At 44.2% G+C, this 22,625-nt stretch overlaps 1 protein-coding gene across 4 annotated transcripts; it reads left to right on the forward strand.

Annotated features, from left to right (window-relative positions):
* Positions 1-858: 858 nt before the first annotated feature.
* LOC136331765 (zinc finger protein 814-like) lies at positions 859-21,498 on the forward strand. 4 transcript variants are annotated; one of them, XM_066270776.1, is made up of 4 exons: positions 859-1,126; positions 1,331-1,416; positions 5,636-5,762; positions 15,342-21,498. In XM_066270776.1, exons 3-4 carry the CDS (start codon positions 5,729-5,731, stop codon positions 17,648-17,650), a joined length of 2,343 nt encoding a protein of 780 aa, XP_066126873.1. In that variant the 5' UTR covers positions 859-1,126; positions 1,331-1,416; positions 5,636-5,728; the 3' UTR covers positions 17,651-21,498. The 4 variants fall into 4 exon arrangements, with proteins under 4 accessions (XP_066126873.1, XP_066126872.1, XP_066126874.1 ...); XM_066270778.1 differs by lacking the exon at positions 859-1,126 and adding an exon at positions 1,175-1,180; XM_066270775.1 differs by lacking the exon at positions 1,331-1,416.
* Positions 21,499-22,625: the final 1,127 nt, after the last annotated feature.

The raw sequence follows: 22,625 nt of genomic DNA on the forward strand, positions 1-22,625 counted from the left end.
AGTGTCAGGGGCAGCATAGGTATGGAAGGAAGTTTAACTTAAGTCTCAGACTTTATGTTAGAGTCTTGTAAAATTATAGTATATGGTTACACAAACCTTATAAAATTATCTAAGTGGGTGATCTAAGTGGGTTTACAGTTTAAGCAAATGAAATTTTTTTTTTGAGAGAGAGAGAGAGAGAGTGAAACAGGGAGATGAGAAGCACCAACTCATAGTTTTAGCACCTTAGTTGTGCACTCACCGATTGCTTCTCATATGTGCCTTGACGGGGGGGGGGGGGGGGGGGGGGGGGGATGGCTCAAGCCAGCTACCTTAGGCTTCAAGCTGGTGACCTCAGGTTCTCCAACTGACCACCTCAGCGTCCTGGGGGAGGGTCTATCCACAGCGCCACCAAGGCTCAGGCAAGACTAGGTTTTATAATGCATAGCGATTGCTTCTTGGCCTTTTGCCTAAGAGCAAGTGTATATAATACAAATTTAAAAAATTTAGCCTGACCTGTGATGGCGCAGTGGATAAAACGTCGACCTGAAACCCTCAGCTTGCTGGGTCAAGGCACGTATGGGAGTTGATGCTTCCTGCTTCTCTTTCCTTCTCTAAAAATAAATACATAAAATCTAAAAAAAATTAAAAGTATATACACTTTATTCCCGTCCTCTCCTCACCTCCATGCTTCCGAATCTCACCATTTCTCAGGATCACTGAAGGTGCCACGTGGCCAATGCTCTCCGTTGTGGCCTTTAGCGCGCTGGGAACTACAATACCCAGAAGCCAACGCGCGAGAGACAGTGATGAACCAATGACGGATTTGTCTGACCCATTTCCGTCCGTCCGAATCCCGCCCAAGTGGGACTTCCGGTCTCTTCTAGGTGGTGATCATTTTGCTCCTCAGTGGTCCTTTCATCTATCTGGTCGGAAGCCTGGGAGTGTTGGGTCTGGAACGAACTGCTGGAATCTAGAAGGCGGGAGAGTCTTGCTGTCCGCCGCACAGACGCGGGTCTGAGTTCTCAGCAGGGTCTCGCGCCTGTGCCAGAACCGGGACCGGGATCGCCGTGACCAGGGCCACCTCCCCGCCCGCCCCTGCCCTCAGAGTCCGATGGCGGCGGCCGCGCTGAGGCGCCCAGCTGAGGTGAGCGCGTCCCCCGGGCCCTCACCGCCTCACCCCTCCGAACCTGGAGCCCCGGTACGGGAACCGGTCACGTTGGGCAGCCCAGGCCCCGGCGTCCCGGACTGTGAGGCGCTCGTGGGTGACACAGGGGAGGATCCAGACCCCTAGGGTCCTTCTTTATTTATCTATCTATATATCCATCTATTTTTATTTTTTTATTTTTAGAGAGGGGGGAGCAGGAAGCATCAACTCCCATATGTGCCTTGACCAGGCAAGCCCGGGGTTTCGAATCGGCGACCTCAGCGTTCCAGGTAAACGCTTTATCCACGGCGCCACCACCGGTCAGACATACCTAGCGTCCTTCTTAAGGCCCTCAGGGAACAGAGAGAGTGCGGAGCGATGGGACTTGGCCTAGCAGAGGTTATGCCTCCATGCTGAGGGTTCCTTGTGGAAAATTGGGAACCAAGAAGGATCGTCCAAGCGTTTTAAAATCTCGCTGAGAGCCTGACCAGGCGGTGGCGTAGTGGATAGAGAGAGGGTCGGATTGGGACGCTGAGGACGCAGGTTCAAAACCCCGAGGTCACCAGCCTGGTTTGAACAAGGCTCACCAGCTGGAGCCCAAGGTCGCTGGCTTGAGCAACGGGTCACTTGGTCTGCTGGAGCCCCCTGGGTCAAGGGACATGTGAAAAAGCAATCACTGAACAACTGAGGAGCTGCAATGAAGAACTGATGCTTCTCATCTCTCTCCCTTCCTGTCTGTTTGTCCCTATCTGTCCCTCTCTCTGTCTCTGTAACACATACACACACACACACACACACACACACACACACACACACACACAAACAAAACTATGAGAGAATAGGCTGCCATGGGGTGATGAGGACAGGGAGGCCCAGAGAAGTTCCGTCCTTGTCCAGGTCACAAAGCTGGTCAGAGGCTGCACTGAAGCCTCGAGTCCCAAAGAACAGACCATTTTGGCCTGAGGTCCCTGGATTCCAGGGCTGGGCAGGACTTACAGAGGAGACCTGCTTACCTGCAGATAATTGTTGTTTTTCTGCATCTTCCCACAGGTTCTGAAGGTTGAAAAACCACTTATGGAACCTGCACAAGGAAAGACAAGGGTGTCCCACTCTCTCTCTGGTCCTAACATTAACCTGACTATAGGGTGTTTGGGATTGTGATGCTTTGAAACTTTCACCTATTTTCACAGATACCTGAGACCTTTTAAGATACCACCACGGGATACCTGTCTGGGATTGTGGTGTCTTTAGACCCTTCCCTTGGTATTTTCCAACTGTTGGATGTGGGGGACCCTTGGATACCCCCAATTCCTATATCCTGAGTGCATGGCACAGGTGAAATGAAAGTCCTCCCATTTCTGGCAGGGTTAACCCAGGGCCAGACCCCAGCATGCACATGCTTGGAGTTGTACTGAGCTGGGATTAGGTTCCACAGGTTTCCATTCTTTGTGTTCAGAACAAAGAGCAGGGTGGTTGGTAATCATACCTGCAATATGGCTGCCGAAGAAATTGGGCATCTATTATGGAGGTAAAAGGGATGTTTGGTCAAGAGGAAGGAGTTGGTTTCTTCCTGATGTAATAGGCTCCTATCTGGCTGCACTTGAAGAACAGATGATAGGGTTAAAGGGAGGAAGCAGGGAGCTCAAGGGAAGGCACCTGCTCTAATCCAGGCAAAAGTGGAGGGACAGGGATGGAGATGCCAGAGGTTGGTTTCTGGGTCCATTTTTAAATGAAGGCCACGTAGATTTCTGGATATTGTAGATTTCTGGTGCAAATGTGGTCATTTTGAAGGAAGAAAAGGAGGAGTTGTGAACAACCCTAGGATTTTTGTTCTTAGCTGTTGTAGTGATGGATGCTCCATCAACTGGCCTGGGGAAGATGGTGATATGTTCATTTTACTTTGGGAAGTATCTTTAGATCCTGTGAAGACCCTGAGAACTTTCTTTTATTTTTGATAGAGACTGAGAGAGAGTCAGAGAGAGGGGTAGATAGGGACAGACAGGAAGGGAGAGAGATGAGAAGCATCCATTTTTCATTGCAACACTTTAGTTCATTGATTGCTTTCTCATATGTGCCTTGATGGGTGTGTGTGTGTGGGTTACAGCAGAGCGAGTAACCCCTTGCTCAAGCCAGTGACCTTGGGCTCAAGCTGGTGAACTTCGTTCAAACCAGATGAACCCGTGCTCAAACTGGTGACCTTGGGGTTTCGAACCTGGGTCCTCCACGTCTCAGTCTGACACTCTATCCACTTCGCCACCACCTGGTCAGGTGACCTCGAGACCTTTCAGAGATTATTGAGTGGAGGCATCCAGTAGGCAGGTGGACACACAGATCTGGACATCTGAGGAGGTTGTCAGTAAGAAGACATGCAAAAACTCGCGGCTCTTGTATAGACCGGTGCAGAGCTGTGAATTGGGAGATGAGGATCACACGTCAGAGGGGAATGCAATTGATGGTGGTAATGCTAATTAGCGGGTCTGATAGAACCCTCCACGATGATTATGGGAATGGTGTGGGAGGGAAGTTGATTTGGCAGGCGCCTGAGGCTTCTGTGGGAAGAGTGGACTGAGATGTGGAGGCAGAGGAGTAATTGTGAGATGACACGAGTGGACAGGGCTCCTGGTTATCCACTACTGTCTGGATTCACCAGAATGTCATGGTGAGTTTTGATGGGATCTGGGGAGTTTGAGTCTTAGTGGTGGTAAGGTCTGGTGCAGATGTGGTCATTTTGTGAATGTACTTATTTTATAGATCAATAGGACTAGGCCAGTGGTCGGCAAACTCATTAGTCAACAGAGCCAAATATCAACAGTACAACGATTGAAATTTCTTTTGAGAGCCAATTTTTTTTTTTTTTTTGTATTTTTCTGAAGCTGGAAATGGGGAGGCAGTCAGACAGACTCCCGCATGCTCCTGACCGGGATCCACCCGGCATGCCTACCAGGGGGCGATGCTCTGCCCCTCTGGGGCGTCGCTCTGTTGTGACCAGAGCCACTCTAGCGCCTGAGGCAGAGGCCATGGAGCCATCCCCAGCGCCTGGGCCATCCCTGCTCCAATGGAACCTTGGCTGCGGGAGGGGAAGAGAGAGACAGAGAGGAAGGAGAGGGGGAGGGGTGGAGAAGCAGATGGGCGCTTCTGTGTGCCCTGGCCGGGAATCAAACCTGGGGTTTCCGCACATCAGGCCGACACTCTACCACTGAGCCAACCGGCCAGGGCGAGAGCCAAATTTTTTAAACTTAAACTATATAGGTAGGTACATTTTTTTAATCTAGATAGTGCCTGCACGTGGTATTTTGTGGAAGAGCCACACTCAAGGGGCTAAAGAACCGCAGATGGCTCGTGAGCTGCAGTTTGCAATCTTCCTTTTAAGGAAGATTGGGTGGAAAGAAAAAGGTTGTGGCTTCTGTGATAACAGCAAATGCAGTGCAAAACTGGTCGAGGGGTTATTTGCATCTGAAAAATTACATGTGTTTCTGGATAGCTAATCTATCTATTTAATTTTAATTTAATTTTATTTTACTTTATTTTATTTGTTAGTGAGAGGAGGGGAGACAGAGACAGACTCCTGCATGCCGCCTACTGGGATCCACCCAGCATGCCCACCAGGGGGCGATGCTCTGCCCATCTGGGGCCCGTTCTCAGTTGCAACCGGAGCCATTTTTTTAACTGCCTGAGGCAGAGGCATTAGAGCCATCCTCAGCTCCCGGGGCCACTCGCTCTAATTGAGTCATGGAGGAGGAGAGGGGGGAGAGAGAGAGAGAGAGAGAGAGAGAGAGAGAAGCGAGAGGGGGAGGGGTGGAAAAGCAGATGGGCGCTTCTCCTGTGTGCCCTGATGGGTAATCGAACCCGGGACATACACATGCTGAGCTGATGCTCTACCACTGAGCCAATGGGCCAGGGCCTCTGGATGGCTAATATTGAAGCAAAGATCAGAGGTAGGCAGGGAAGTCTTCTGAGCCTAAATTAGGATATGTTCCTGCTGTGGGATCCATCAGAGGACTGAGGTTGTGCTGAATGCTGCTCGAATATGTTATACACTCTGGATGCCCTGTGCCAAGTATAAGGGTGAGTCAAGAGAGAGATGCTTGTGGTATGGAACAGGAAGGTGGCAGAGCTTTTGGAATGAACCTGCAGTCTAAAGTGAGAGAGTTTCAGCTGACTAAATGATGTATATGTACATCAAGAGGAAGGTGAGCTGCGTGCGCTGTGTTTGGCTGCGTCTTGGAGGCACAGTCTGGGAAACCCCAGGTAAATAGTTTGTATGGAGGGATGCAGGCCAGGTTCAGAGCTTAGATGAGATTTACTTGCCCCCCCCCCCCCCCACATACACACACTCTTCCTGTTTTTGCTGAGGGCTGTTACAGTGATTAATGGGCCTGTGAGCAGATACCATCATTGGCACCAGAGTATCTCTGTAGAAGGATGAGCAACGGGAAGATATTTCAGGACTTAGGAAGTAGATTCTCAGAAAGATGATGTTCATGGGTTCCTTTGTATTCATCCTGACAGGCTGGTGTGACCTTGGAGGACGTTGCCGTGTACTTCTCCCAGGAGGAATGGCGCCTCCTTGACGAGGCTCAGAGATGCCTATATCTTGATGTGATGCTGGAGAATTTTGCTGTTATATCCTCACTGGGTAAGACCCAACAGCCTCACCAGAGACCTGAACAAGTCTTTGCATTATTCATGCCTTTCTTTCCCCAGGTGGTGCTCTGTCCTCACATGTGGACTGTGGGCACTGCTTGCATCCCCAGGTTTCTGGGTGATTGCTTTTCTTGGTCGGGCTGGTACACCCTCTGTAATTCCTGCAGTCCCAATATCTGCTGTACTGAATGAATGCTCATAGGGAAGGATTTGAGGTCAGTAGTCTTGCAGGGAGCCTAATGAATCTCTCTTGTTTGCCCTCTTTCTGGTTGGGTCATATGTCCACATAGATGTTACTTCTGTGTCCCAGTTTTATTTTTCCTCTTTTTTTTTTAAAAAAAGATTTTATTTATTCATTTTAGAGAGGGGAGAGAGAGAGAGAGTGAGTGTAGGGGCAGGAGCAGGAAGCATCAACTCCCATATGTGCCTTGACCAGATAAGCCCAGGGTTTCGAACCAGTGACCTCAACATTCCAGGTCGACACTTTATCCACTGCGCCACCACAGTCAGGCATATTTTCCCTCTTTTTTATTTGACATTTCCTTGTGCCAGTCTGTGCTAGCAGTTACAGGTTTTGTCATGGTCATTACTGAACAGTACTGTGGACTCTAACAAGACTGTCCGGTGCAGTTCTGTTTGTAGTGTTTAGATCTTTCTTCTTTTTTTCTAGCTTGATTGAGGTATAATTGACAAATAATATTGTATATATTTAAAATGTATAATGTCGTGGTTTACAGTGCACATATATTGTAAAATGAGTACAGTCAAATTAATTAACATATCTATGATCTCGTATACAGGGCTGGGTACTATTCATGGTTTCGGGCATTATACTGGGGGTCTTGGAACATGTCCCCAGTGGAAAGGAGGGGACTGTTGTTTGTTGTTGTTGTTACTGTTTTGTGAGAGAGACAGACAGGAAAGGACAGAGATAAGAAGCATCAACTCATAGTTGAGGCACCTTAGTTCATTGTTTCCTTTTTTATATATACCTGACGGGGCAGGGATAGCTCCAGCTGACCAGTGACCTTGGGCTTCAAGCCAGCGACCATGGGGTCATGCCTATGGTCCTATGCTCAAGCTGGCAACCCTGTGCTCTAGCCAGATGAACCTGCGCTCAAACCAGTGACCTCGGGGTTTTGAACCTGGGTCCTCAGGGTCCCAGATCGACAGCTTTATCTACTGTGTCACCACCTGGTCTGGCAGGAAAGAATCATGGTATTTATTTTTTTCATGGGTGAGATAACACTTAATATTGGATCTCTTAGCAGATTTTCAGTATATAATACAGCGTTATTAAATATGGTCTCCATGCTTTACATTAGATCCTCAGAACTTAATCTTAAAACTCTCCAACATCTTTCCATTTCATCCCTTACCCCAAGCCCCTGGCATTCTACTTTTTGTTTGTATGGTTCAACTCTTCTTTTTTTTCTTTTTTCCTCTTTATTTTTAAGATTTTACATACAAGACATACCTAACAGTATTTCTTTCTCAGTCTGTCTTATTTCACTTTGAATTATGCCCTTTCGGTTCCTCAATTTTGTGACAAATGCACGATTTCCTTTTTTATGGGTGAATTAATTCTGTGTGTGTGTGTGTTTGTGTGCGTGCATGCATAAGGCTTAAAATTTTAATTTATTCTGGAGCGAAACACCAATTTGTTGTCTTATGTATGCATTCATTGGTTGATTCTTGTATGAATTCTGATCAGGGAGAACCTTGATATGTTGGGATATCTCTCTAACCAACTGAGCGTCCCAGCCAGGGCTATACCAGACTTACTTTATTCGTTAATTTTAGACAGATATGTACGTTGTTTCTGTACCACAGCTGCTGTGAATAATTCTGCAATAAACATGGGAGTGCAGATTTCTTTCAGATATAGTATACACAGAAAGGATTGTTGGACCATATGGTAGTTCTATTTTTAATGTTTTGAGGAACTTCCATACTGTTTTTAGTGGCTGTATCAAGTTACTTTCCTACAAACAGTGTGTAGACATTTTCTTTTCTTTACATCTTGGTCAATACTTATTATCTCTTGTCTTTTTGATAGGAGTCATCCTAAAAGTTGTGTACATCATTGTGGTTTGAATTTCCATTTCCTTGATATTAATGATGTTGAGTACTTTTTCATATATTTTCTGTCCTTTTGTCTGTCTTTGGAATAATATATATATATCCTTTACTTATTTTTTTTAATAATTTTGTTTGTTTCTTTGTTTTTGTTAGAGCGAGAGAGAGGGAGACTGGCAGAGAAAGGGAGGGTTAGAAGCACCAACTTGTAGTTACTTTTTACTGTAGTTGTGCGTTGATTGCTTCCAAGGGAGGAGAGACAGCAAGAAGCACCAAATCGTAGTTGCTTTCGCTTTAGTTGTATGTTGGTTACTTCTAGTAAGTGCCTTGATTGGGGCCAAGCCAGTGTTCCTTTGCTCAAGCCTGTTACCTTGGGCTTTTCATGCCAGAGGCCTTTGGGCTCAAGCTGGTGAGCTTTGGGATCCTGTGGATGATTTCCCTGCTCAAGCCATTGACCCTGTGCTGACTAGCCCGTGCTCAGAGGTAGTGAGCTTTGGGTTCCTGTGGATGATTCCCCTGCTCAAGCCACTGACCCTGTGCTGATGAGCCTGTGCTCAGAGCCAGTGACCTTGGGGCTTCAAACCCGCGACCTCAGTGTTTCAGGTTGAGGCTTTATCCACTCTGCCACCACCTGTCAAGCTCCTTTGCCCTTTTTTTTTTCTTTTCTTTTTTTTGGTATTTTTCTGAAGCTAGAAACGGGAGAGACAGTCAGACAGACTCCCGCATGCGCCCGACCGGGATCCACCTGGCACGCCCACCAGGGGCGACGCTCTGCCCACCAGGGGGTGATGCTCTGCTCCTCTAGGGCGTCGCTCTGCCGCGACCAGAGCCACTCTAGCGCCTGGGGCAGAGGCCAAGGAGCCATCCCCAGCGCCCGGGCCATCTTTGCTCCAATGGAGCCTCCGCTGCGGGAGGGGAAGAGAGAGACAGAGAGGAAGTAGAGGGGGAGGAGTGGAGAAGCAGATGGGCGCTTCTCCTGTGTGCCCTGGCCGTGAATCGAACCTGGGACTTCTGCACGCCAGGCTGACGCTCTACCACTGAGCCAACCGGCCAGGGCTCCTTTGCCCATTTTTAATTGAATTTTGTTGTTGTTTTCAAGGTGTCTGAGTTCTTTTTTTTTTTTTTTTTAAAGACTTTATTTATTCATTTTAGACAGGAGAGAGAGAGAGAGAGAGAGAGAAGGGAGGAGCAGGAAGCATCAACTCCCATATGTGCCTTGACCAGGCAAGCCCAGGGTTTTGAACCAGCGACCTCAGCATTCCAGGTCGACGCTTTGTCCACTGCGCCACCACAGGTCAGGCGTCTGAGTTCTTTATATATCTGGATATTAACCCCTTAACAGGAATATCTTTTCTAAATATTTTCTCTTTATTTTTTTGTATTTTTCCTGAAGTGAGAAGTGGGGAGGCAGACAGACAGACTCCCACATGTGTCCGACTGGGATCCACCCAGCGTGCCCACCAGTGGGCAATGCTCTGCCCATCTGAGGCACTGCCCTGTTGCAACCGGAACCATTCTAGCACCTGAGGTGGAGGCCGTGGAGTCATCCTCAGCACCTGGGCCAATTTGCTCCAATCTGAGCCTTGGCTGCGGGAGGGGAAGAGAGAGACAGAGAGGAAGGAGAGGGGGGAGGGTGGAGAAGCAGATGGGCACTTCTCCTGTGTGCCCTGGCCAGGAATCGAACCCAGGACTTCCACATGCTGGGCCGATGCTCTCCTCTTAGGTTGCCTTTTTTGTTGATTGTGCCTCTGCTTGTGCAGAAGCTTTTGGTTTCATATAGTTCCACTTGTTTATTTTTGCTTCTTTTGTCTATGTGTTGGTTTCATATCTAAAAATTCATTGCCAACACCACTGTCAAGGAGCTTTTTCTCTACCTTTTCTTCTAAACGTTTAACAATTTCAGGTCTTTTTTTTTGTTTTTAATTGATTTTTAGGGAGACAGGTGAGGGGAGAGACAGGAAAAGGAAGAGATTAAGAAACATTGATTTTTGTTTGTTTAGTTCACTTATTTATTAATTGTGTCCCTTTTGGGGTTTTTTTTGTGACAGAGAAAGGCAGAGAGAGGGACAGATAGGGACAGACATACAGGAAGGGAGAGAGATGAGAAGCATCAGTTCTCTTCATTGCAGCACTTTAGTTGTTCATTGATTGCTTTCTCATGTGTTCCTTGATGGGGGGCTACAGTAGAGCCAGTGACCCCTTGCTCAAGCCAGCAACCTTGGGCTCAAGCTGGTGAGCCTTGCTCAAACTAGATGAACTTGCTCTCAAACTGGTGACCTTGGGGTTTTGAACCTGGGTCCTCTACATCCCAGTCTGACGCTCTATCCACTGTGCCATTGCCTGGTCAGGCATTTATTTGTTGATCGGCTGATTCTTGTATATGCTTTATCTGGGGAAACGAACTGCAAGCTTGGCATAATGGGATGACACTAATCAACTGAGCTGCCTGGCCAGGGCATTTCAGAAAAATAAATTTTCATTACATTCAAGTTACTTTTAAGTTTTGTAAGTTATGTAAGATAGGGGGTCAGTTTCTCTTTTTTTGGCATTTGAATATCCATTTTTTTCATCATTTATTAAGTAGACCAACTTTTCCCCACTGTGTGTTCTTGGGTTCCTAATCAAAGGTTATTTGACTTTGTACATGTGAATTGATATTTGAGCTGTTTATTCTCTTCCTTTGGTCTATTTTTATGCCTGCAGTATAGTATTTTGATTACTTATACCTTTGTAATATTTTGAAATAAGAAGTGTGATACCTGCAGCTTTGTGTTTTTTGTTTGTTTTTTTTCAAGATTGCTTTGGCTGTTTGGGTCTTTTTGGTGGTTGCATATGGATTTTAAGATTTTTTCCTATATCTGTGAAAACAGTCTGCAAGTTTGACATGAATTACATAGAATCTAAATCATACTGGGTTGATTACTTTGGGTAAAATGGACATTATAACAATACTTTTCTATCCAAGAATACTGGATATTTTTCTTTTTACTTGTGTCTTCAGTTTTTCTCATCATTGTCCTATAATTTTCAGAGTACAGATTTTTGTCTCTAGGTTAATTTTATTTCTCAGTATTTTATTCTTTTCATGCTATTTTGAATTTTCACATTGTTTTTTGTATATTTTTTATTTTTTATCTTTTAAAAAAATATTTATTAATTTTAGAGAGGGGTGTGGAGAGAGCATGAAAGAGACAGAAACATCCCTTCCTGTATGTGCCCTGACCAGGGATCGAACCAGCAACCTCGTTTTTTGCTCCCACCAACTGAGCTTTCTGGCCAGGGCTGTTTTTTATCTTTTATATTGAATGTATGTTATTTTTCTAATTATTGTTCATGTTTATAAACACAACTGAGTATTGTATATTGGCCTTTTTATCCTGCAACTTTACTGAATTCATTGATTAGTTCTGATAGTATATTGGTGGAGTTTTTCGGGTATTCTATATTTAAGATGATGTCATCTGCAAACAGGTAGTTTAGCTTTTTTCTGTTATAATTTGGGAACTCCTTATTTCTTGTGTTCCATGTTTACTCTGGCTAGGACTTCCTGTACTATGTTAAATAAAAGTGGAGAGAATAGGCATTCTTGTCTTGTTCTTGATGTTAGAGACAAAACATTTAGATTTTGATCATTCGATATGATGTTCGTTTTGTGGTAGCTTCTATACCTAATTTCTTGAAGGGGTTTTTTTTTTTCATGAAGGATATTGAATTTTTTGAACTGCTTTTTCTGCATCTATTGATATGATTATATGATTTTTTGATCCTTTATTCTGTTACTCTGGTGTACCACATTTATTGATTGGTACATTTCAACCATTCTTACATCCTGGGGATAAATGCTACTTGATTGTGGTGTATGAGTCTTTTAATGTTTTGTTGGATGTGGTTTATAGCTATTTTGTTGAGGAATTTTGCATTTGTGTTCATCAGGGCTATTGGCCTGTAGATTTCTTCTCTTATATTTTCCTTAAATAGCTTTGATATCAGGGTAATGCACCTTATAAAATGAGTTTGGATGTGTCCCCTGTTCAACTTTTTCAAAGATTTTCAGGATTCATAAGTACCGTATTTCCCCATGTATAAGATGCTCCCATGTATAAGACACACCTTAATTTTGGGGTCCAAAATTTCAAAACAAATGTATTACATAAAGTTAGTGAACTCAAGTTGAATTCATCATAAAATTCGTACAACTCTTCATCACTGTCAAAACTCCCATCCATTAGCTTGTCCTCATCTGTGTCTGATGAAGAATCACTGTCTTCAACAATGAGCACAAAAACAAGCATGAAAACGTGGGAAATGCAAGTTAAAAAAATCTACAACCACTGTATAAGACACACCCAGTTTTTAGACCCCAAATTTTTTTGGAAAAAGGTGCATCTTATACATGGAGAAATGCAGTAACTCTTTATTTAGTAACATCACCAGTGTTTCTACGTGGTACTGGGTTTTTCTTTCTTAGGAGATTTTTGTTGCTGATTCAATTCTCTTAGCTACTATAGATCTATTTAGATTTTTCTCTTTATGCATGACACAGGTGTTTGTTTGTTTTTTGTGACAGAGACAGAGAGAGGGACAGATAGGGACACACAGACAGGAAGGGAGAGAGATGAGAAGCACCAATTCTTTGTTGCGGCACCTTAGTTGTTAACTGATTGCTTTCTCATATGTACCTTGACTGCGGGGCTACTGCAGAGTGAGTGACCCCTTGCTCAAGCCAACGACCTTGGGCTCAAGCCAGCAACCTCTGGACTCAAGCCAGTGACCCTGGGGTCATGTCTATGATCACATGCTCAAGCCAGCGACCCTGCACTCGAGCTGGTGAGCTTGTATTCAAGTTGGATGAGCCAGCGCTAGAGCTGTCAATCTTGAGGTTTCGAACTTGTATCCTTTGTGTCCCAGTTCAACACTATTTACTGTGCTACCGCCTGGTCAGGCTGCATGATACAGTTTTGATGGTTTATATGTTTCTGGGAAATTTTTCATTTCTTCTAGGTTATCCAGTTTGCTGGCATATAATTGTATCAAGTAATCTTTTCTGATTGATTATATTCCTGTACTAGCAGTTGTGGTGTCTTCTTTTATTTTTGATTTTGAGTCTTTTCTTAGTTTATTTAAAGGTCTGTCAATTTTTTTTTAAAATGTGAGCTCTTACTTTCATTGATCTTTTCTGTCCGTTTTACTGTCTCTCTTTCACTGATTTCTCTCTGATCTTTGTTACTTGCTTTCTTCTGCTAACTTTGACCTTAGTTTGTTTTTTATTATACCTTAGGGTATGAAAGTAGGTGTTTGTTGTTGATTTTTTATTTTATTTTATTTTTTTGCATTTTTCTGAGGCTGGAAACAGGGAGAGACAGTCAGACAGACTCCCACATGCGCCCGACCGGGATCCACCCAGCATGCCCACCATGGGGCGACGCTCTGCCCACCAGGGGGCGATGCTCTGCCCATCCTGGGCGTCGCCATGTTGCGACCAGAGCCACTCTAGCGCCTGAGGCAGAGGCCACAGAGCCAACCCCAGCGCCCGGGCCATTTTTGCTCCAATGGAGCCTTGGCTGCGGGAGGGGAAGAGAGAGACAGAGAGGAAGGCGCGGCGGAGGGGTGGAGAAGCAAATGGGCGCTTCTCCTGTGTGCCCTGGCCGGGAATCGAACCCGGGTCCTCCGCACGCTAGGCCGACGCTCTACCGTTGAGCCAACCGGCCAGGGCCCGTTGTTGATTTTTTTTATCTGCAGGAATTTATCACTAGAAACTTCTTTCTTACTCTTCCTTTTGCAGCATTTTGCATGGTGTATTATGTTTCCATTTTCATTTGTATGAATATATATTTTTGTTGTCTTTTACCCATTGATTGTTCATAAATATGTTGTATAAATTTTACATATAGGTGATTTTTCAGATTTCTTCCTCTTACAATTTCTAGTTACATGCCATTTTGGTTGGAAAATATACTTGATGTGATTTTAGTGTGTTTAAATTTTTAAAGACTTGTTTTGTGGTCCTGGCCAGTAGCTCAGTTGATTTGAGTGTAGATCTGATATACCAAGGTTGAGGGTTCATTTCGGGTCTGGACACATACAGGAGTTAACCAAGAATGCCTAAATAAGTGGAATAACAAAATGATGTCTCTCTTTTTTTTTTTCTTTCTCTAAGATAAAAAATAAAATAAAAGGACTTATTTTCTGACCTGTGGTGGCGCAGTGGATAAAACATCGACCTGGGATGCTGAGGTTGCCAGTTCAAAACCCTGGGCTTGCCTGGTCAAGGCACATATGGGAATTGATGCTTCTTGCTCCTCCCCCCTTCTCTCTCTCTGTCTCTCTCTCACCTCTCTAAAATGAATAAATAAATAAAAATATTTGTTTTGCAACCTAACATGATTTGTTACACTATATGCTTTTTACCACATGAGATTAATGTATATTCTGCTACATCTTCTGTAAATGTCTGTTAGGTCTATTTGCTTTTCTTTCTTTATTATTATTATTATTATTTTTAATGTAAGAGGTGGGGGTGCAGATAGACAGGAAGGGAGATAGATGAAAAGCATCAGTTCTTCGTTGAAGCACCTTAGTTTTTCATTGATTGCTTTCTCATATCTGCCTTAACCAGGGGGCTACAGTAGAGCCAGTGACCTTGGACACAAGCCAGCGACCATGGGGTCATGTCTGTGATCCTGTGCTCCAGCTGGTGAGCCTGTGCTGAAGCCAGCGGCCTTGGGGTTTTGAACCTGGGTCCTCTGTGTCCCAGGCCGACGGCTCTGTCCACTACGCCACTGCCTGATCAAGCTAGGTCCATTTGCTCTTAAATAAAGTTCAAGTTTACCTGACCAGGCGGTGGCGCAGTAAATAGAGCATTGGACTGGGACATGGAAGATCTAGGTTCAAGACCTCGAGGTCACCAGCTTAAGCACGAGCTCATCTGGTTTGAGCAAGGCTCACCAGCTTGGACTCAAGGTCACTGGCTTGGCTGTAGCCCCCTGGTCAAGGCACATATGAGAAAACAATCAGTGAACAACTAAGGTGCTGCAGTGAAGAATTGATGCTTCTCATCTCTCTCCCTTCCTGTCTGTCCTTCTGTCTGAAAAAATAAAATAAATAAAATAAAATAAAGTTCAGGTTTGATAATCTCTTACTAATATTTTGTCTGGATGATCAATCAGACTATTGAAGTCCCCTACTTTTATTGCGTTGCTGTTCATTTCTGTCTTCATATCAATTAGTACTTCCTTAATATAGTTAGGTGTTTCAATATTGGGTATATATGGACTAATAACTATTATATCCTCTTGATGACTTGGCTGTTTTATCATTATACTGTATAAGGAGGTGTTTTTTTTTCTTTTGTGACACTTTTTGACTTAAAGTCTTATGTTCTCTGACATAAGTTAACCCTGCTGTGTTTTAGTTTTCATCTGCACTTTTGTGGTTGGGTTTCCCATTTCCAATAAAGTCAACATGTACTTTACCAGTATTTCTTTGCACTTAGGGTGCTGTTGTGGAGCAAAGGATTTGGAGGCACCATTTGAACAGAGCTTTTCTGTGGGCGTGTCACAGGCCAAGACTCCCAAGGAACCTCCATCTTCCCAGAAGTCTCACTCCTGCAAGATGTGTGGTCCAGTCTTGAGAGTTATCTTCCACTTGGCTGACCAACAGGAAACCCAACACAGAGTGAAACGGTTAAGGTGCGGGGCATGTGCGAAACAGTTTTATTTCAGTGCCAGCTGTCAACAGAACCAGGAGCAGCAGTTGGGAGAAAATGTGGACAGAGCTTCAATTCCAAAGAACTGCAATTTGCACATGTCAGGGAAGCCCTTGACCTGTGAGGATGTTGAGAAAGACTTGCTGACCACCTCAGGACGTCGCCAGCAACAGGCCCCTCACACCAGAGAGAAGCCAAACAAAGTCTCCAAATGTGGGGTAACCTCTCAAAACATAAACAGCCATCCTACTTTGGAAGAATGCAAAAAAGCGTTCAGCCCAAAACACACACTTGTTCAGGACCGGGGTGTGCACACTAAAAGACAGTGTTTTGTGTGCAATGAGTGTGGGAAAACATTCAGGTACAAATCCTCATTTGTTATTCACCAGGAAGTCCACACTGATGATAGAATTCATGTATGCGATGACTGCGGAAAGTCCTTTAAGGGTCGCTCAGCCTTCAATCAACACCGAAGAATTCATTCCGGGGCAAGGCAGTACAGGTGTGGCAAATGTGGGAAATCCTTTAACCAAAAATTTGTCCTCATTTATCCTCAGAGAAGTCACACTGGCGAAAGTTGTTACGTGTGTTGTGAATGTGCCCCATCTTTCAGTCACAGCTCCGTTCTTATTCAGCAACAGCCAGTTTATACTGGAGAAATGAGTTTTGAGTGTACCGAATGTGGGAAATCCTTTAGAAGAAATTCTGACCTCATTGAGCATGGGAGAGTTCACACAGGAGAAAGGCCTTACGAATGTAGCGAGTGTGGGAAATCTTTTACCTCTTGCTCCGCGCTTCGTTACCATCAGAGAGTTCACAGCGGAGAAAAGCCTTATAAATGTAGTCAGTGTGGGAAATCTTTTACATCCAGCTCTGGGCTCCGTTATCATCAGAGAGTTCACACAGGAGAAAGGCCATATGAATGTAGTGATTGTGGGAAATCTTTTACTCAAATAAATCACCTCATTATACACCGAAGAGTTCACACCGGAGAAAGGCCTTATGAGTGCAGTGAATGTGGGAAATCCTTTAGCCACAAATCTTACCTGTCGCAACACCAGAGAGTTCATACAGGAGAAAGGCCTTTTGAATGTAGTGAATGTGGGAAATCTTTTACCTCCGGCTCTGCCCTCTGTTACCATCAGCGAGTTCACTCAGGAGAAAAACCTTATGAGTGTAATGAATGTGGGAAATCTTTTACCAATGGACCAATACTTATTCGACACCGTAGAGTTCACACAGGAGAAAGGCCTTATGAGTGCAGCGAATGTGGGAAATCCTTTACCCAAAGAAATCACCTCAATATACACCAGAGAGTTCACACAGGAGAGAGGCCTTATGAATGTAGAGAATGTGGAAAATCTTTTACCTCTGGCTCTGCCCTTCGTTACCATCAAAAAGTTCATGTTGGAGAAAGACCTTATGAGTGCAGTGAATGTGAAAAATCTTTTACCTCTAGTTCTGCCCTCCGTTGCCATCAGAGAGTTCATACAGGAGAAAGGCCTTTTGACTGTAATGAATGTGGGAAGTCTTTTAGGGATAGTTCCCAATTGAATCAACATCAGAGAGTTCACACTGGAGAAAAACCTTATGAATGTAGTGATTGTGGGAGATCATTTAGCCAGAATTCATACCTCTCTAAACACAGGAGAGTTCACACTGGAGAAAGGCCTTACGAGTGTAGTGAATGTGGGAAATCTTTTACTTCTGTCTCTGCCCTTGGTTACCATCAGAGAGTTCACACTGGAGAAAGACCTTACAAGTGCAGTGAATGTGACAAATCTTTTACCAATAGCTCGATACTTATTAGACACCGGAGAGTTCACACAGGGGAAAGGCCTCATGAATGCAGTGAATGTGGGAAATCCTTTACCCAGAGAATTCACCTCATTATTCACCGGAGGGTTCACACAGGAGAAAGGCCTTATGAGTGCAGTGAATGTGGAAAGTCTTTTACCTCTCGCTCCACTCTCCATTACCATCAGAGGGTTCACACAGGAGAAAGGCCTTATGAGTGCCGAGAATGTGGAAAATCTTTTAGCCGAAAATCAAACCTCTCTCAGCACATGAGAGTTCACACTGGTGGAAGGCGGTAGATGTAGAGGAAATTTACAGTTTCTTTGTTCAGTGTTAACAACACTGGAGGAAACTGAGATCTCGTTTGTCTGAACTTAATCTCATACATTCAAGTGTCCATGGTAGGGAGATTTTCCATAAATTTTAGTTATGTGGGAAGCATGTGTGTCTTTCACTTTTTGTGTGTGTGTGTGTGTGTGTATTTTTCTGAAGCTAGAAACGGGAAGAGACAGTCAGACAGACTCCCACATGCGCCCGACTGAGATCCACCCGGCATGCCCACCAGGGGGCGACACTCTGCCCACCAGGGGGCGATGCTCTGCCCCTCCGGGGCGTCACTTTCTTGCGACCAGAGCCACTCTAGCGCCTGGGGCAGAGGCCAAGGAGCCATCCCCAGCGCCCGGACCATCTTTGCTCCAATGGAGCCTCGGCTGTGGGAGGGGAAGAGAGAGACAGAGAGGAAGGAGAGGGGGAGGGGTAGAGAAGCAGATGGGCGCTTCTCCTGTGTGCCCTGGCCGGGAATCGAACCCAGGACTTGCACGCCAGGCCGACACTCTACCACTGAGCCAACCGGCCAGGGCTGTCTTTCACTTTTTAACCTGCCCTGGGCTCTTGCCTGATTTACATCACTGCCACTTTCTATGGTTGAAGCTTTTTCACTTTTACTACCTAGCAGGTTCCTACATTTGCATCCAGTCACCATCTTTATGTGCTCAGAGAAGCTGACTTTTCTCTCTGATTTGTTGGGAAAAAGCAGACTGAGCCCTGAGGCAATGTGCATTTTCTTCCCACTGACTGATTACAGAATGGACCTGACTCAGTGTTGACCTCAGAGAACATCATCTGAGTTCAGCTGGCAGCTTGCAGATGGACCTTCTTTTCAGGGATCTGGTTTCCCTAGAGACTTGTGGTGAATATTTCTAGTGTTAAGTCACCAGTTCAAGAGCTGCCTGGTCCGTGTTCCTTTGGTTTGTAAAATACTGAATGAAGGCCTTTATTATTTCGGTCCTCTTTAATCTTGGATGTTTTATTTACTCTGTGGGGTTTTTTTTATAAGCAGATTTTGGCTCTACAGTATAAAGAGATGAAGTTTTTTTTCTGGAATTTCAACCTTTCACGGAGAGATGGTATGGTGGCAGAAATGAGCTCTCCAGTTTTTGCCAAATTTGCATTGCTGTCCCCCATCCTCCTGGGAAGGACTGCAGGGCTCTCTGGTCCTCATAGGGATCCTGGATGTTTTGTTTCAGGAAACTCAGAAAACACTTTTGGGAGGAGCAGGTGACAAGCTCATGTGCTCTGAGAGCAGCATGAACTTACACTTCGTTTAATATGGGGTATCATTGTTTTGGGTAGTATCTTCCAGATTTTATAAAGAGCCATGTGACCTGATGCCTACAATTCCATGGGAGATGGTCACTGGCTGTAGAACCGTAGGAGTTAGAGGAAACCATGATTGCTACAGAAGTAATGGCCCAATAGGGGTTGGAAGAGACTGCAGCCTGCCTCATGGAATGTGCCTTTCTATACATGCATCCAGAAATGTTCTTGTCAAAAAGACGGCAGGATCAATATGTTCACAAATCTGAAGGTCTCCAGGCATGTTTATCTTCTGTGGCCAAAGTCATTCTCATCAAAAATAATGTTAAGATTTTGTGGCTTTCTGTAGGGGCTTAGATGTTTACATGAAGACAATGGGTTTCCAGGCCGGAAATCAAAGATAAAAAGAGTATCTGGGAGTATTTTGTGACCCAGACAGCATTCCTGTTGATTTGGGTGAAAGTCCTTGTTTGATCAATTTGCTGCCACCAAGGAAAGGGTGACCTTCAGTGGGCATGAGAATGTGGATTGAATATACAGTTGCCAAACCTATTTTTGAGGAAGAGTTGGACATACGCATTTTTTTAAATCTTGATTCATTTTTAATGAGCTTTAGTATGGTATCATACATGTAGTAAACGACATACTTCAAGTATTGTATCTGATGAATTTAATCATTTGTGTACAACTGAAACCATAATCATAATCTGACCACATCTGTCACTCTATCTACTTCATGGTTTTTTTCCCATTTTTATTTAGAAAATTAAATTTAACAGGGTGATATCGGTCAGTACAGCACATAGGTTTCAGGTAAACATTTCTATACCATTTGAACTGTTGATTATGTTGTATACCCATCACTCAAAGTCAATCATGTTCTTTTATAATCTCTACCTACCCTTCACAACTCTCCAAGTAATAATTGATTTACTTTTTATTTTAATACATAACTTTGTGTTTCCTAGAACTTGTATGATGGGAAAAAAAGTATTCCCCCCCCCCTTTTCCTTTTAAGTGAGAAGAGGGGAGATAGACTGCCACATGCACCCTGGCCGGATTCCACACAGCAGCCCTATCTGGGGCCGATTCTTGAATCAACAGAGCTATCCTCCGACCCTAATCAAGCCACTGCCTGCAATAGGGGGAGAGAGAGAGAAGAGAGGGAAAGAGAAGCACTTGGTTGCTTCTCATATGTGCCCTGATAGAGAAATGAACCCAGGTTGTCCTCATGCTGGGCCAAAGCTCTATGCACTAAGCCAATCAGCCAGGGTGTCAGGGCTTGCCTCTTTTTTTTAATTTTTCCGAAGTTAGCAGCGAGGAGGCAGGCAGACAGACTCCTGCATGAGCCCAACCAGGATCCACCCGGCATGCCCACCAGGGGGCGATGCTCTGCCCATCTGGGGCATTGCTCCATTGCAACCGGAGCCATTCTAGCACCTGAGGTGGAAGCTCTGGAGCTGTCCTATGGGAGAGGAAGAGAGAGACAGAGAGAAAGGAGACTGGAAGGGTAAAGAAGCAGATGGGTACTTCTCCTGTGTGTCCTGGCTGGGAATCGAACCTGGGACTTCCACACGCCAGGCTGACAGTCTACCTCTGAGCCAGGCGGCCAGGGCACTTGCCTCTTTTAAGAAAAAAAAAACAACTTCTTTTTCATTTTATTAGAGAGAAAGGAAGGGAGATGGGGACATCAATCTGTTTCTATATGTGCCCTAACCAGGGATTGAACTCTCAGCCTCTGGGTATCTAAATGATGCTCAAACCAACTGAGCTATCCAGCCCAGGCCAGCAGTATTTTTTTTTTATTTTGCTTTCATTTATGTTGCTTAAATACTTGGAAATTTATTTAATGGTATATTAATAGCTCATCTTTTGTTACTGAGAAGTATTGTTTTGAATGCTTCATTATCCATTTGTTGACAATGGGTTATTTCTAATTTTTGACTATTGAAAATAAAGCTGGTACAAACATTTGTGTGTAATTCTTTACATGGATACAGTGGTATCTTGAGATACGAGTTTAATTTGTTCTGTAACCAAGCTCATAAGTCGGCCAACTTGTATATCAAACAAATTTCTCCCATTTAAAATAACTGAAATAGATTTAATCTGTTCCAGCCCTGTGAAACATCCCCAAACTATCCTAAATTATGAAAAAAGACATGATTTTAATTATGAAATGCATATGTATACTTTACCAATGCATAACTAAATATATGAAATAAAGTGTTATTTAGTACTGTATTCCTTCCTTAGAGACAGATGAGTGCAGCTAACTGGTGAATGGCGGAGGGGGAGGGAGGAAGGGATGCAGGCACTGTAGACATGTAAACTAAAACTGCACTTTCTTAACAGTAAATGTAAACTAAAACTGCACTTTCTTTACTTAAAATGAAACCACAAAAACTTAATTGTAAAAGTGCACTTTCTTAACTTTAAGCTTAACCTAAGCTTAACACGTATTTTTCATTTAATCACCCGTTTTTGCCTTGTTGGCTGCACTTTTGGCACTTTGACTTGCAGGACTTTTGAATAAAAATCTATCCAAAGAGGTTTGCTTTTGCCTGCCTTTTAAAATGTTATAGAAATGTGACAAACAAGTGTCATTAAAAGTGCTGAAGCACGAGCAGTTGAAACTTTTTCTGGGTGTTTCTTTTCAATGAAACTTGAAAACTTCTCCCACATTGCCAGCATGTCTTTAATTTCACTTGTAGAAATCACTTTCTCTGACTCTACCTCCTCCTCACTACTAATCTCTTGCAGAAGCTCCATATGTTGCATCATCTGTAGCTCCTTCAACTCCTCAGTTGAGAGAGTTCCTCCTCATGCTCCTTGACGAGCTCGTTTATGTCACCCTCATCTACCTCCAGACCCATCGACTTTCCGAGGGACACAATCTCCTCCAACGCTTCTACCTCAGTCTTTTTATTTATTATTTAATTTATTTTTACAGAGTCAGAGAGGGATAGATCGGGACAGACAGGAACGGAGAGAGGTGAGAGACATCAATCATTAGTTTTTCGTTGTGACACCTTAGTTATTCATTGTTTTCTCATATGTGCCTTGACCGTGGGCCTTTAGCAGACTGAGTAACCCCTTGCTCAAGCCAGCAACCTTAGGTCCAAGCTGGCGAGCTTTGCTCAAAACAGGTGAGCCCACACAAGCTGGTGACCTCAGGGTCTCGAACCTGAGTCCTCCGCATCCCAGTTTGACGCCTCATCCACTGTGTTACCACCTGGTCAGGCTCTACCTTAGTCTTGGTCTCTGGTTCAAATCCTTCGAAGTCCCTGCCTGCAACAACATCAGGCCATAACTTTTTCCATGCTGAGTTCAAGGTTCTTGTAACCTCTTGCCATGCCAAGTCAATAATGCGTAAACATATCACTATGTTGTAGTGATCTTTCCAAAACTCTCGAAGGGTTAGACTTGTATTTTCAGTTACCTCAAAGCAGTGGCAGAACAAGTACTTTGTGTAATGCTTTTTAAAGTTGGAGATGACCTGCTGATCCATAGGTTGCAAGATTGAAGTCGTGTTGGGTGGGAGGTAGAGGACTTTCACAAATTTGAACTCATTGAGAATGTCATCTTCAAGACCAGGTGGGTGGGCTGGAGCATTTTCAAGGATTAGTAATGCTTTCATCAGGGGTTTATTTTCTTGAAGATATTTCTTCACTGCAG

The sequence above is a fragment of the Saccopteryx bilineata genome, chromosome 3 (assembly GCF_036850765.1).
Source record: "Saccopteryx bilineata isolate mSacBil1 chromosome 3, mSacBil1_pri_phased_curated, whole genome shotgun sequence".
Taxonomy (NCBI): Eukaryota; Metazoa; Chordata; class Mammalia; order Chiroptera; family Emballonuridae; genus Saccopteryx; species Saccopteryx bilineata.

What these genes read in the sequence shown, in the direction of transcription:
- LOC136331765 (XM_066270775.1), top strand. Translation starts at nt 1,094, where the DNA reads ATGGCGGCGGCCGCGCTGAGGCGCCCAGCTGAG. An exon ending in CGCTGAGGCGCCCAGCTGAG is followed by an intron (nt 1,127 to 5,635) that starts GTGAGCGCGTCC and finishes TCATCCTGACAG; the next exon opens with GCTGGTGTGACCTTGGAGGA. An exon ending in TGCTGTTATATCCTCACTGG is followed by an intron (nt 5,763 to 15,341) that starts GTAAGACCCAAC and finishes CTTTGCACTTAG; the next exon opens with GGTGCTGTTGTGGAGCAAAG.